Source organism: Passer montanus, unplaced genomic scaffold (genome assembly GCF_014805655.1).
Source record: "Passer montanus isolate IOZ18808 unplaced genomic scaffold, ASM1480565v1 scaffold13, whole genome shotgun sequence".
Taxonomy (NCBI): Eukaryota; Metazoa; Chordata; class Aves; order Passeriformes; family Passeridae; genus Passer; species Passer montanus.
Window position 1 is genome coordinate 1,675,269 of NW_024359832.1, and position 15,858 is coordinate 1,691,126.

The 15,858-nt window shown below is 38.8% G+C and overlaps 1 protein-coding gene across 2 annotated transcripts; it reads right to left on the minus strand.

Moving 5' to 3' along the window:
* Positions 1-4,667: 4,667 nt before the first annotated feature.
* On the minus strand, positions 4,668-10,963 carry EXOC1L (exocyst complex component 1 like). Of its 2 annotated transcripts, XM_039698963.1 has the most exons (4): positions 10,759-10,963; positions 6,932-7,062; positions 5,791-5,919; positions 4,668-5,219 (listed from the first exon to the last, which is right to left on the minus strand). In XM_039698963.1, exons 1-4 carry the CDS (start codon positions 10,877-10,879, stop codon positions 5,211-5,213), a joined length of 390 nt encoding a protein of 129 aa, XP_039554897.1. In that variant the 5' UTR covers positions 10,880-10,963; the 3' UTR covers positions 4,668-5,210. The 2 variants fall into 2 exon arrangements, with proteins under 2 accessions (XP_039554897.1, XP_039554896.1); XM_039698962.1 differs by having other exon boundaries at positions 4,668-5,919.
* Positions 10,964-15,858: the final 4,895 nt, after the last annotated feature.

Here is a 15,858-nt window from a genome sequence, read left to right on the forward strand (position 1 = left end):
CTGGTGCTGAAAGATGCATACAGTGCATTATAGCGTCGGACAGTCAATTTCAAATTACAATGTCCAGCTCTGACTGCATGCTGTAATTCCATTTGGCCACAGCATCAGGACTAACATCACTTCACAGAATCAGCAAGGTTGGAAGAGACCTCTGAGATCATCAAGTCCAACCATCCACCCAGCACAATCACTGCAACCCCTAAACCATCAGACCTTATCACCCAGTACCACATCCAGACACCTTTTGACCACCTCCAGGGATGGTGACTCCACCACCCCCAGTAACCCATTCCAGTGCCTTACAGCACTAAGAGTGAAAAATAAATCCCAGTATCTAATCTGAATCTCCCCTGTCTGAGCCTTAGGCCATCTCCTCTCGTCCCCTCACTGCAGGCGCAGCAGGAGAGACTCGAGCCGCCTTTCAGGGAGCTGCAGAGGGGGGTGAGGTCCCTCCTGAGCCCTCTCCAAGCTCAACAAACCCAGCTCCCTCAGCTGTTCCTCACAGGACGTGTTTCCTGGAGCACCCATGAGCCTTGCTGCCCTTCACTGGACACACTCCAGCACCTCAATTTCCCTTTGAAAGGGAGGGGCCCAAAACTGAACGCAGTGCTGGCGGTGTGGCTTCACCAGTGCTGAGCACAGGGGACAATCCCAGCCCTGGTCCTGCTGGCCACACCACTGCTGACACAGGCCAGGATGCCGTCGGCCTTTGTGGCTACCTGGGCACATTCAGCTCATATTCATAATCTGTGAACAGCATTCAGAGTATTGCTTTGCTCCTAGGCAGAAGAATCTGGATTAATTGACAGTCTTTGATGTCAGTGATAACCCATTTGGGAAAATTAGGACGGGACTAGATTAAGGATTTGGCATCTAACCATGAGAGCTGATGTCCAAGTTGGCTATAGCTACTTGTAGTCACTGATGAATTCTGTGAAAACTGGAACTACCTTTGCTGTGGCAGAGGTTCTCCACATGATCAATACACTTCCCTGTTTTTTAGCATTGCTAATGTAATGGAGTGCATAGTTAAGGACAGACTGAAATCATTCCAGATTACTTGAATTGTATATGATTTATTAATTTTAGTGTGTAGCTGATAAAATGTATTTTTGAGGCCATGAACAATAAAGAAGAGAAAACATCCTTTCCAAGGAATTGTTCTACATTGCCAGTCTATGGATTTCTAACATGCAGAACTGTGTTTCTGTATTTCCTGTATCATATTTCCACTTGATCAAAAGCATTAATTGAGATGAGCTCAGTTGATTACAGCATGGTGCTGATATCACCAACGTTGTAGGTTTGAGCCCCATATGGGCAATTTATTTAAGAGCTGGATTTGACAATCCTTGCATGTCCCTTCCCAGAACATTCTGTGATTAAACATGACTAATTAAGTCTTGCTGAATTTACTTTTATTTTCTGACTTACAAAACAACATGTTGTATAATTCTATAATATATCATTCATGGGGGCCATGGTTAAAATAGAAGATATAGTTTGGTAATTTCTCAATTCAGCCACAAAATGTAACTGTCTAGCTCTATAAAGATTGGACAAGGCCTCCATAAAATATTGGAAAATGTTTCATAAAGCTGTTGTTATTAGGCAGAATGCTCTAGTTTCCTATCTTTTAGCGTTAATTATGCTGAAAGAAAAAATAAACCACACTAAAATGCACTTTTTACTGCTAAAATGGGTTTACACATTAAAGCTGACGTGAGATCATCTATCAAGATGCATAGTGCCAGTGCCATCCTCTCCCCTCCTACTTCAGCTTGCCACAGATATTCTTTAAAAAGGGTGTTTGATCTTCCAATACTGACTTTAAGTAATAAAAAAATTCTTAAATTACATATACATTAAAAATTACATAATATAATCACTCACCTTACTAGAAAAATATTTATATGCTGAAAGTGACTGAAAGCATTGGGCAATAGGTAGATGGCAAGGAAAGCAATATAGGCTTGTTTTTGAAAGAGCTTAGTATATGTATGTTACTGTATGTATGACTCCAAAACAAGGAGAAGTATGAGAAATAACCTAGAAGGCACAGTCCAGACCATGCTCCCTGCTCTGTTTCACTTCCAAAACTTTTTTTAAAATTCTGCACTGATCCGTATTTGCTTAATTTAGGATGCAAGAAAATATTAGTTAACCATGAAAAATAAACTCACAGGAGAGGAGTATTTCTGCTGTAAATAAATAACATTTAAATAAATTCTATTGTCATAGGTTTCCCTGTATGCTTAATTCTGATGTTGGTTTAAGTGTTTAAAATATATATATACAGAAAGAAATCACCTGTCTTTCATGACAGCCTCTGTTCCCTTTCTGTCTGTTATGTGAGCACGAATTTCTTCTTAATTCTGACGTTGGTTTAAGTGTTTAAAAATATACATATACAGAAAGAAACCTGTCTTCCATGACAGCCTCTGTTCCCTTTCTGTCTGTTATGTGAGCACAAATTTCTGTTTGCTTATGATTGCTCATCTTCATTTTCAGGCTGCCATGTATTTTCTTCTCTTTGGAACAGACTTGGCTAATAGGTACTCCTGTCTTCTGAAGAAAATCTGCATTATATCCCCAATCTCACGTAATCATTCCATCACATAGTTGAAACCTTTATATGCTACAGATGCATTTGTGTTAATCCTTTCTCCTGTAAATTTCTTCCTAGTCAGTTTTGGAGAGTTCTTCCAGGAGAACTAGATGAATCCCCAGATACTTTATTTCAAACTGCATTCCATTTATCTAAGGTCAGGAAATGTGATGTAGGAAATAATTCCACATTAACTGAAAGATGGGCAATTTAGCCTGTCGGGTCTTTTCCATTCATAATTTAGCACATTCTCTGTGTCCTGTGGAGCAGCTGTGCTATGCTCACCACAAAGTGATAGTGTCCCTCAGACTTCCCATAGCACAGTCAGGCAATTACAGAGTCTTGGTAGCTGGCATCTTACAGAGAACTATGTGAAAGTAAGGAGTGCCTAGATTAGGTCCACAAAGATCTTTTAAAGTACTCTTTACTCTTCCTTTTGATAGTAACTGAAATAATTGACATGGACAATGTCCCTGGTTTTTTCCATTCCTTTTGTTCAGTCTGACTGCTCAGTTAAGAATCTCTGAAATACTAGATTATCAGACAGAAGAAATGCCAGAGATTTTAATGGCATATTCTTCCACATAAAATGCAGATTTGTGTCTTCCAATATAGCCCATTACATGTTTATTTAATACAAGAATAAAAATGTATAAACTACCAATGAAAGTCCATTAAATATGGTTGAATGTTATAGTAACTGTTTAGCTATCATCAGTTTCTAAAATGACACAGACAATTACTGGGCAAGAATTCAGTATACATTTACTTTATTTCAAAAGAATGCTCTGAAGTGCTCATGTTTAGAGTTCTAGGTTTTTTATTACAATTACAAGATGAATGATGAAAGCTTTTCCACCCAGAAAATATTTCCTTGTGCCTATTAAGCAAAGAATTTGTAAATATTGTGGAAAACATTGTGACCTCAACAATCAATACACAATTCAAACAAGATGAGGTATCATAGATAGCAGTAGCATGAATTATTCTTTCTATATAAGATGGTTTTGTGGAACCTGGATGTTGGGCAAATACTTCTTGTAGCTAATAATTAAATCTCACAACACACCTACTTGCACTGGATTATCCCAAAGACATTCTCAAAAGAACAACTGTATTGTGCAAACAATCACTAAAATTACATTCCTTCTCTCTAAGAGTATTTAGGTGGCAAATTTAAGACCCAAGTCCTTACAAGTGCCAGAGGATTTGTGTTACCCACATAAACTGCCCTGACAGCTGTCTTACTGTACAGTAATAATTACTAAGATTGTGTTAGAACCAATGTAATTTGCAATATATGCCTAGAATAAATATCTAACATCCAAATATTAACTAATCAAAGGCATGGGCTTTCCTATATACACACAATAGGACAACACTGAAAAAGTAGAAAGCTGTACATTTTACAGGTTTTCAAATATATTCTCACTTACTTGATGATATATCAATTTTGAATCCAAAGTACATTTACACAAATGTTTTCTTTTCACATGGAAGACAAAGTCCAAGCCACAGTACAGCAGAGTATCCTTGCACAGCTATCCCATGTTAGAGATGGCCGGTGCTGAGAGAGGACATGAACCAGCCTCTGATTTCCTGGGGGCTGATATCACTCAGCTCCAGCTCCATACCCACTTCAGTCCACAGCCTGCCTTCCTGGACTCTCTTGGCTGCCAAAGGAAAAACTAATTTTCTCCTGCAGGACATTCAGATCAGAAGCTTCTCTGAATGGAGCTTACTTTGGGTTGGCATTTTTTTATTTACTACGGGATGAACAGCCAGCTCACTCAGCTGACAGACACTGGGCAGGAAGACCATGCTTCTTACCATTAACCTTGTTCCTTTTCAGCCTCTGCTCAACACAGCTGCCACTTATCCTCTGTTTCTGCCACAGTATACTGCTATCACAAGTCCAGCTGTTACATTTTGTGAGCTGTTCTAAATTCCTCAAGAAGATTCCATCCCATGGTAAATTTAGCTCTAAGAACTAATATGCCTTTAAGTAGTGCACTGAATATGCTTACACTTAGCTAAAAACTGTAGTATACTGCTATCACAAGTCCAGCTGTAACATTTTGTGAGTTCTAAACTCCTCAAGAAGACTCCATCCCATGGTAAATTTAGCTCTAAGTACTAATGTGCCTTTAAGTAGTGCACTGAATATGCTTACACTTAGCTAAAAACTGGTGAAAATAATTCTCATCATTCTATTCTGAAAACTCTATCACTTACCTATAAAGTAACTCTAGTAACCAACAACTACTGTTTACACAGTATTTTCTTATCCTTTGGTTTAGAGATAATTTCTGTTCCCTAACCACAGCTGTTCATAAGCAAGAAAGGACATATTAACATTACAGAAGTTCTGAAAGGTCTGACAAATAAAGCAATGCTGCTTCAAAACATTTGTTTTCTAAGACAGTATCACAAATAATGTGAAGGCCAAAGGGAATACTAAATGTTCTGAGGGAAAAATAATATAGCTGCATAGGTGAAAAGTTGGTCCCATGGTATCTGAATGCAGTACTCCAATTCACCAGGATGAGAACTGGATTCTTGCAGGGATGTAGCTGTGCTCTCTTTAATGGAGTTCTGTGTTTCAACACATCTGGAAATGGAAATGTTCATCATTCTCATACAGAACTCAACTGATTGCTTTTTTTTCTACTTCCAAGATATGAACTAACTGTTAATGCTCTTAACGTTACAAAAGTATTTCAAGCTATTAATGAAAGATAATTTATACCTCCATGAACATATAAGCAAATACTGAACTCTGCTTACGTAAGCAACCACCACTGACCATGATAATTATTGGCACTTTCCAGTCTCTTGTATGTATAAATATTTGCTAGAATGAGGACATCTTAATATGTATAAATGAATTATCAACTGTTCATGTAAAGAGTATGTTCCACTTTTTACTTACATGTAAAATTAAAAAGGAGACACTGCATATCAGCCAGAAACTTTTTTATCAGATGGTTTATGAAATGCTGGTCAGTGAAAGTCAACCAGTCACCTTAATGTTAGAAAATACATCTTTAGGACAAACGACAGAGGGAGAGACACAAAAGGTTGGAAGCGTAGAAGCAAACCCGCATAACTACTAAGAAATCTCTATTGCTGGATGACCAGATTGAATCATCATTTAGGTAGGTGTCATCAAAGTTCACAACCTTGAAGTCCTTCTTAAGGTACATGGCATTCAGTTTGTTTAGTGTTCGAGCAAAGGTATATTTAGATGCACAACTATATGCTTCCATATTGTAGACTTTGTGGAAATGCATATCAAAATATGGATTATCCTAAAAAAAATTGAGAGAGAATGAAATTACTATACACATTACAGTGTTAGAATTGCAACCTGTTGTTCTCTGCCCAGCTACCTACAGAGCTTTTTCTCAGTATGATGGTCTCTAAAGGACTTCACAAACTTCCGCTATTCGTCTTACATGTTCTTTTACAACTTGAAAAAGTAGCAGCTGAAATTCTTTGTCATTGGGAATTTTTTCTGAGTAAAAACTTCTACATTTTCTCAAGCGTATACTGTACTTATTGGTATGTACAGTCGTGTTTTGAACTGAATCAATTTGTTATGTTGCCTAAAACACAGTATATGAAAAGCACCTGCCTTGGACTATAACTGTCTATGTCTGTGGGAGAGAAGAATATTGATTGCCCTTCCTGCCTGAGTTGTATGTCTTTATGCTTTCCGGCTCTTTGACACAATTAATCCTAGCAGCAGATAAATTCTTTTAAATTCTATGGATATGAATACCTAATATGAATATTTATAGCACTGTTAATTACCCCATGAGTTTGAGGTTCAATTAGGCTTTTCTTTAATCAAAAATGAGACAGATTTTGATCATCCCAGCTGTAAGAGGATGAATCATTCCTGAAGAATATTTTAGCACAACACTTCAGAAGAAGTGTCCATAAAAAAATTTAATGAAATTTTGTTTTCAAATACACTCTAAAATCTATTACATTAACTGCAGTTTGCACTGGAAGCTGCAGATGGAGAACTTTTATTAGCAGTCACAATGACCAAATTAAAAAACACCCAGCTTCTGCCTCAGGTCTCAACCAGAGATGAAGGCTTTTGTAATAAACTAACAGAAAAATCTCACCTTCCTCTTCTCCAACAGTGCAAATGTGACGTGGAGCCTCTCACATGCAATAATGCCAAAATTCCTTGGAAACTTAATTTTATTTTTCAGATAATGCATTTTAATTGCATTTTAATTACTGTATCCCAAATTGCAAAACAAGAAAATTGTTCTCTATGTACATAATACAGAAAGTAACACTTACTGCATCTGCTTCTTTTCCATCAATCATCTCCAGATCTTTCAAAAACCACTTTTCAACTATTTCATATTTCTCCTCTCGGTCCACTCGCCAGTGTTTAACCATACATATTTCTACTTCTTTACTTTTATTCACTGAAAAAAAAAAAAAAAGTTTAGATATGCAAGTACTTCCCAAAGGTAAACCATCACAGGCAGGGGTGTATTGGGTTACACTGGACTTGGATAGCTTTATTTTGCCCAGGTAGTAAGAAGGTGCCATGTTGTCAGTCTATGAAACCTATCAGATTTTAGTAGATTTAGGATTTACCTTACCCCCCTGTTCAAAAGCCTTTCATGTGAACTCACTAGCACTGCAATGAAATCCTCATTCTGGCACTGAGTCTGCATTATCCTTCTTAGTTCAAGAGGGAGATTTTTGGGGTGCTGCAGTTAGGAAATTGCAAAACCTCTACCAAGATTCTGTATTTACATGACTTCTGCTATACTTTCCACTCTGTGAAGGAAGTTCTCTTATGAAGGCATTACTTTTTTAAAGCAAAACTCTTATTTCCCTATACAGTATGTAAATGAAATCAACATTGAAATTTTTTCTTAAAGCTTTCAGTTGTCCAGTGCTAAATTTATAGAAATTACTGTTTCCCAACTTAGGCAGGAAATGAGATAAAAAAGAGCATGAAGAAGTTTTTTGCAATAACTACCATTATTAATTGATTAGTTTGAGTGCTGAGTAGGAGACTGGATTTCTGTAACAGACCATTATAAGTGTGAAAAGTACCAGAGCATGAGCAATCTCCTGCACATCCAGCTGCTGATGGCTGCAGGGCAGACCACATTCCCAAGCTATCTGGGAGCCCAAGTTATGGTCAAGAAGTCACCTACATTTGGCAGGAGCATTTCAACTTCACAGCACAAGGCTAGGAACACAGGAGCAAAATGCTTTTATTTCTAAATACTGCCTGAATTTTTGAAACCCCATTTTGAATCTTCATTAGTTTTACCTTACTCCTGTTAAAACATCTCTTATTCTCACCTGCTTATAAGAAAATGATTATTAAATAACGACAAAGTACTTATGTTGGAGATACTCCTTCTTTCCATTGCAAAGAAAAACGGTGGAAAATATATAAATTGATCATAATTTCTCTCAACCTATAGTTTCCCTGCCTGGGGAATACAAATAATTTTCCCCTGGTACTATCAATCATAGTTACTCAATCATTTTTGACCAAAAGACCACCACTGTTTTATCTTCCATGGAGAACATACACTGGTTTTCATTTGCAAGCAAATCTAGCAGATTTATCTTAGGAAGTTCTCTTCATACTTTCAGTTTCACCCATTTTGTTCGTTGGTGTGCTAGCTTGTAAAGGAATATGTTGTGTCCCTCAGAGTTAAAACTAAAGGAAGCAAGCCCAAACCTCAAGTCTTCTCAAAACCACAAAGGGATGCCCTAGGGGCCCCCAGATCCCCAGACTGCCACTGCTGCACCCCTCCGACAACAGAAATCCTATGACATAAGGACAGAGCACAGATGTTAGGCATAGTGAACCCAGTGCTGAAACTTGGGTGTGCTATTTTCAGTTAAGAAAGAAAAATCATTTTCCTGCATTTTACCTACTGCTTGATCTTGCACTCAGTCAAAAGAGTCAAAGAAAAATTTTTTTCATAGAGAGCTCTACCATGTCACTCTATTAAGCTCTAAAAGCTTTGCTTGAGGTGGGCACAGCTATGGCAAAGAGAGAGACAAAGTATTTCTTAAAGCCTTTCATGGACTAAACACCTTTTCCAGTGTCTCTGTAGGACAAAATGTTATCCACACCATTCTTTCTTGGGTATACCAATACTGGGTTGTGAAAAGCCCTTTTTTTCTTTCATAGAGAGCATGAGCTCAGACCTACCATGTCACTCTATTAAGCCTTAAAAGCTTTGCTTGAGGAGGGCACAGCTGTGGCAATACCTTCATAGAGACAAAGTATTTCTTAAAGCCTTTCATGGACTAAACACCTTTTCCAGTGTCTCTGTAGGACAAAATGTTATCCACACCATTCTTTCTTGGGTATACCAATACTGGGTTGTGAAAAGCCCTGAATGGGGTTGCATTTCAGCTCTATGTTCTTCCAGGGTTTATAAACTGTCTTGTGAAAGGATACTGTCACTTTCGTGCAAGAACTGGGATTTGCTGTTGTGAAAAGGAAAGGAAATAGTGTTGGCCAAATGGCACCAAAAGAAGATTGTTCAGTTACCCACACCAGGATTTTGTTGTAACACACATTTCAAAGGCATAGACTTCCGAAGTTTTGACTATAGTTTGACAGATTTTTTTAATGGTGATTTGAAATCAGCAGAAACACACAGAGGTTGCATTGCAGGGATAAGATTTTAGATAACGTGTTTTGCTCCCACAGAATCACAGCAGAACACAGTAGTTGCTGGCAGCTGGATGCAACCCATCTTTCAGAATCAGATTTCCACTCTACTCACCACTTACTCAACCATGCCTGAATATATTAAGAGGGTTTAATATTGGATAGTGGAGAGATCCTACTCTAAATACTCTACATGAGTTTTCCTTTATGTCTTTAGAGACTTCCAATCAGTAAATCTGATTAGAGGCTTTCTTTTAATGGTTTGTTCTCCACTATCTGAAAAAGACGTTTTTAGGAAAGATTTTAAAGGTGCATGATGTTAATTCTCCTTTTCGGAAGTTTCACAACAGTGAACTGCTTACAGAACTCCACATGGAACTAATCATACTTCTACAGATCGTTTCATAAACTGTGAATGAGATTGGTATTTCTGTATGTTTAGAAGCCCTATAATATGCAGGAATTAATTCCTTTAAACTGTTTTTATAGTTCTAACATACAAAGCCTGTTCTACCAAAATTAAAGGAGTACAGGGAACATAGCTGGCTCAGGGTTTCCAATAATCAGTAAAACAGCTCATGTGTTCTAAGGACTTCAGGTTTTTAGAAGGATAATGAATATAGAATACTGGATGCCAACCCCATCTATGTCTCAAGCACACAGATTATTTCTATCTATTATATGTATTTGGAACCTGAAGAGGAAACAGACTGAAGGAATCATCCACTTCAACCAGACTACTTACAGATGACATTTATCTTTTTAGTATTTTTCAGTGGTTTGAAATAATAATTTTAAAAACCCTACGCAAACCAGCTTTTCTGAAACCTTTATGAAACAGATGATTCACTTTAAAAGAAATTTTTAAAGTAACCAGACAATTACCACTTACAGAAATCTTATTCTTCTCAAAGTTTGTGCTAATTACTAACTCCAATGTGTATTTATTTAAACCACAAGTCTAATTTGTTGTTCAAAGTGGAATAGGGACACTATGCGGGACATTAGACCAAGCCGAGGGATAGTGCACAAAATTAACAAATGTTCCCTGCAGTGTTAATGCAGGAAAAAATCTGCGGAATCTGGAAAGAATCTATGAAAGAATCTGTAGAATCTAGTAAAGAATACGTAGAAAACCTGACTAGAGCTATTGTAAAGGCTTGCCCTTTTCAGAGGCGCTCGGGCGCTCACGGCACTGCCACGGCCAGAGCGCTGCCCGCAGCTGCGGGGCAGATGTGCGGATGTGTCCCCGCGCGGGTGCCAAACCTGGAGCCGGTGTGACTCACAAGCGGGAGAGAACGCTGTTCCGGGGGCTCCGGCGCTGCGGGAGCGGCGAGCCGGGCTCCGTGCCGTGCGGGTAGCGGCGGGACACGGCGGGACGAGGCGCTGCCCCGCTCCGGCCCGGCCCCGCTCCCCACCGCGTCCCCCCGCGGAGCCCGGCCCGCCCGGCGCTGCCCCGTACCTGCGGCGCACAGGTAATAGCGCTGGGCGCCCGCGCCCTCCACCTCGATGAACTCGTGCAGCCTCTGCCGCCGGGGCCCGAAGAGCCTCTTCGCCAGGTCCTCCTTCACCAGCGAGGACATCGCACCCGCGGAGCCGCTCAGCGCCGCGCTCCCCGCGCCCCGCAGCCGCCACGGGGCTCCACGGCGGGGGCTGCGCTGCGGCCGCGCGGGCCACCCGCTGCCCCCGGCCGCTGCCCCTCCGCCCCAGCTGCCGCCGATAAAACTTCGGCCGCCGGCGCCGGGAGAGGCCGGACCGCGATCTCCCCGCCCCGCGCCAGCGGTACCGGCACCGAGACAAGTCCCGAGTGCCGTCGGGCCGGCCGGGGGGAGGAGACAACGAGCGGAGGAGAGGAGAACGCAAAACAATCACGCTAGAGGCGATTTACCAAAAAAAAAAAAAAAAAAGCTGTCAACGCAATTCTTTTTATCAGTAGATGAAAGCGCTGAGAATTTATAAAGGAATTAGATTAGACAGCATTATGGCTGTCACCAGTGTTCCTCCAGTAATAGCTTTTTGGCTATTAATAGCGTTAAGGACGAAATTACCTTATGCCACTCCTTACAAATAGAAACTCACGTCCAGAGGAGTCCTAAAAGGCACCCCCAGAATGTTTGCACATGTGAGAGGTCTCTCATGTCAGCCATAAATGTATTTGCAGAAATTTTGGTTGTTTCTGCCATTCCACAGGTGTGTGGGTGAAGTTTCTGGAGTTCGGTGCTCTTCTAATTCCAGTATCCATGGTAGCCTGTGCTAGAGTTTTGCACTTTGGACTGGTTTCTGGCTGCTTATAAAAGTTTGGATATTCTCTTCTAATTCTTACTTTCAAGCTTGTATACCTTATACAAGCTTGAATACCTTACTGAGTTTTTCATTTTTGTGATCTCAATGCAACATAGAAAGAAATGTTACCTTGGAATGAAACTAAGTGCTAAAGTGAAGGCAAGATTTAGAATCTGAGGATATTTTAAAAATTGGCAATATTAGAATTATTTAGTGAGTTAGGTCTACATGGTGCTTTCATTATGTGAAACAAAATGGAACCAAATTGAAATTATGTAAAATTAGGGAGAATCATCCTCTGCCACAGATACTAAGCATATTGAGTTGACAAGTGGGAAAGGATTGAAAAGAAACTAGGTTTTGATTTATTATCCTTTCTTTTGATCCCAACTTTGTTTGGAAACACAGTTATGATTTTTAGATATATATTAATTTCATCTCTGATTTGGGAGAGTAAAGTTACTCAAAGCATCAGGATTTATAAGTACAGGGCTTAGGGATAAATTTAAGCTCTCAGCTTTGAAGTGTTATTTTAGGAAAAGAGCAAGATGCTCACTTCCAAACCAAGACATCCGCATATCAGGAAGATGCCTTCTTATGGAGACTTCCCAGAGGATATCTGAGGCACAGGTTCCTGCCCACAATTTTGATGACTTGGCCATGCCTTGAATATGAGACTGCTGTAAAGTTGGCTTGCAGTTCACAGTCCCTCTCTGTCAGCCAGACATTGGCAGAATTGGCAAGGCTGGTACCCCAGGCTTCAGTTCATCACCACCAGTGTTAATAGTGCCGTGGCTGGAGGTTTCAGTGCTCATCCTCAGTGCCAGACTCCTCATTAGGAAGCTGATTTTGGCTCCACCAGCCTGTAGCTCATGTTGCATCTCAGATCCTTCAACTTTTTTTTCAGTTCTGAAGCAACAAAAGTACAGACAAAAATACCTTGAAAAAAAAATACTTGCAGCTCTGGAATAATTTTCAGTCAGTGTTTCCCTTGTTAAAGATTCAGTTGGTATCAGAGAAACTGCCTAGAGGGCAAGTGAGGCATCACTGGCGTCAAAGACATGATGGAGCTAAGACAAAAGTGGTGCATAAATCTGATCTCTCTTGAATCAGATTTTTGGTTTTTTGGTTTGATCATAAAGTGAGTTTCCACAAGAGTGTTTTGAGGTTTGATATATTAATATTCTTCTAAAGGATACAATATCCTTTATTGTATTCTCAAATGCTGCATTAAACAACTCCCCAGAGTATATCAGTAGAAAGGTGCAATGATGATTTTAATGGGTAACCTTTTAACAGGAGACATAAATCTTTGCCATTCACTATTGCTTTTGATTCTTTTGATTCTTTATTCACCCATCCTCTGTTACAACATATCAGATTTTAGATCCACCTTAACTGTGACAGTATGAGCCCAAATCCTAACAGTCTGAAAGGCAACAGTTGAGCTATAACTCACACAGACAGCAAGGATACACTAACTATGGACTGGGAACAACTTATCTGACACCCAGTGTCCCAGCCAGCCATCCCTACCTCAGATAACGCCACTCCTGAATGAGGGTCTTATAAATCAGAACAAACTAATTGTTACAAGCACCATAAAGGAATTTGCATCCAAATTTTATTGGGATTTACATGTAACTGTCCAAATAGATGAATTACAGATGATTGTGAAAGCCACACAACCCCTAGCCCAGACTCACAGTGATATACAAAGGGAGAAGTAGTAACCAGGAAAGTGTCTTACATCCTTCAGCTAAATATTAATTGCTTCTGTACCTTCCTCCCCCCGCCTTTTTCCCTTGCAATTTTTTCCCATGTCCTAATACAACTTTCTTTACTGTACCCAGGATATTAACTTTAACTGATATAGCAGCAGATCCTAAAAAGATACATCTCCTTAATCTTCATTGTTTCTCAGTCACAGTGTTGTGGTAAAAATCTATTCATCAGCTTTAGATACAATGTTTTTGATGGGTCCCTCTACTTCTTTGGGTCTACCATTGGACACTAGGATATGCATGCAGTGGAATTATTTGAGGCTTAATCCAAAATGCATTAAGTCAATAACAAAATTGTCTTTGATTCTGGTGGGCTTCAGAGTAGTCATTATAGGCACAGTGGAATACTGTTTAGGTGGGACTTCACTGTGGTCTGCATGTTGAATCCTTCCAGAAGATGTACATGTGATCTTTCTCTCAGTTCCTGGCACACCTTACAAAGCAGTGGTTGCTGGAAGCATCTTTTCCATTGCTCCTTGTTTGACAATGACATGAAATAATGGGAAGAAAAATGCAACATGAAGAATAATTTCTCAGAGCCACAAAGGATCCCTGTAGACTGAAAAATATAATTTATAATAGGCTTTACTTTCCAATACCTGCTGTTTCTCTTTGAGGTTTCAGCCAGGTACAGTTTTCTCTGTTAACAATTACTTTATTATCTGTAAATATTCTTCACAGCTTTGAGTCCCCAGATCACTTTTTTAACATCACAGATGATATTTCAGCATGTAAACTAAAAATTACAAATGGCATTCTGCAGTGACCTAGCTGTACAGAGCAGCTTCCAAAGCTGACTTCAGAAAACTAGTTCTGAACAATCATCTTTTTTTTCCGTATGATTTGCTAATGATTTTTTCTCAGGTCTCTTTCGCCACTGGCACTTATAGAGGATTTGACTCCTAATTATGGCTAGTTATTCCCATGTTTTCTTAGCTATGCCAATAAACTTAGATCTCTGTGCAGTGAAGCATAAACCTAGCTGTGTTGTCCTGAAAACTCTTTGAAGCACCAGAGATTTCATGCAGAAATGCTGTTCAGTAAGCAACAGTTTGAGACACTCAGTTTTAAAACAGAAGCATAGAAATACATGAAGTAGAAGAAGTCAGTTGGTTAAAATGTTCTTGCAGAGCTGTTTTTCTCCTGACTGTTTGGGGGAGCCCATTAAAAGAGTCTTGTACCAATGCCAGGATATTTGGGTGCTCAAACAATGACTCAAGACTTCATCAGTTCTGGTAAAGAAAATTAAACCCCAAATGTGGCTGGTGTCTCTAATGATGTGATGTAATTACTTGGTTTTAAAAAGCAGTACTGTACTCTTTTCTTGGAAGAAAAGAGGTAAAAGAGTTTATTTTTGAGTTTAATTAACTGACACTCAAATTCCTCAAGTTTATATTGACTTTATACTGGTTTATCATTTTCAAAATATAATCATGAGTGTCATTGGCATAAATGGTCCCACACAATGCCAGCATCCTGTCCAAAATTTTCTTTTCAATAGAAAATAGACACATGTACTTCATATAATAATAACCAGATGCTGTTTTATGGATGGAGTTTGAAAGCATATTTTGAAACATAATAAAAAAGCATGGAGTATCCAACTTTTCTATGAATAATTTACTCATGTTGAATTTTACACATATATGAACTAAAAATTAGGGCTGTAAGTAAATTCGCTTAAATAATAAGACTTTCAGTTCCCATTCAGCAGAGCACCTAATAACACTTTGATAAATTGCAGCCACATTTAATTAACAGTGTGAAATCCTGGCATGATGGATTCAGCACTCTGTTATTCAAATATAACCTATTCAATATCATACAATTTTCTTTGTGGAGGTCAAACTGTAAAGATAAGAATAAAGAAAAAAAAAGAAAAAAAAAAGTTAAAACAAATCCCATGAGTTTCTATGCATACAAATGACCATTAGTCTTCTGACAGCTGAAAGGTTTTGAAATTTTAGGTCAGGATTTTGACAGCTCTGGTGTATTTTACAAAAAATACAGAGAAGAACACATAGTAGAGAGTTACATTGATCAAGAAGTCAAGAAGTATCTTGATAATACATTAGAAGTAAATTAGGTTGTTACACAAATCAAAGTGCGCTTTTATGTTCTCATTTTCTTGTAAATTTTTTAATAAATGGATTTTTCTTCCAGAGTTACCCAGAACAACTTTAACAGATATTCTGTCAAAAGCCTCTTTAGACTTTTTAATAATGATTTTCATCTCTCTCTCAGTAGTTGCAAGTAATAAATTTAATTTGTCTTGGCACAAGAACCACTCTCTTCTCTCATGAAAATTGAACATTATTATTAATGTAGATAGTCAATTACTTCAGATTAATGTGGATTTATATTTTAAATCAATACATCACCGTGATGCAAAGCACTCTTAAAACACTGTAAACTTCTGATGGATATCTAATCCATTTTTAAAAAATTCATAAAGTCGGGAATCTATACAACTGCGTAATTTGTATGGATGTTGT

What these genes read in the sequence shown, in the direction of transcription:
- EXOC1L (XM_039698962.1), bottom strand. Translation starts at nt 10,879, where the DNA reads ATGTCCTCGCTGGTGAAGGAGGACCTGGCGAAGAGGCTCTTCGGGCCC. An exon ending in CTATTACCTGTGCGCCGCAG is followed by an intron (nt 7,063 to 10,758) that starts GTACGGGGCAGC and finishes TTTTTTTTTCAG; the next exon opens with TGAATAAAAGTAAAGAAGTA. An exon ending in ATGGAAAAGAAGCAGATGCA is followed by an intron (nt 5,920 to 6,931) that starts GTAAGTGTTACT and finishes AATTTTTTTTAG; the next exon opens with GATAATCCATATTTTGATAT.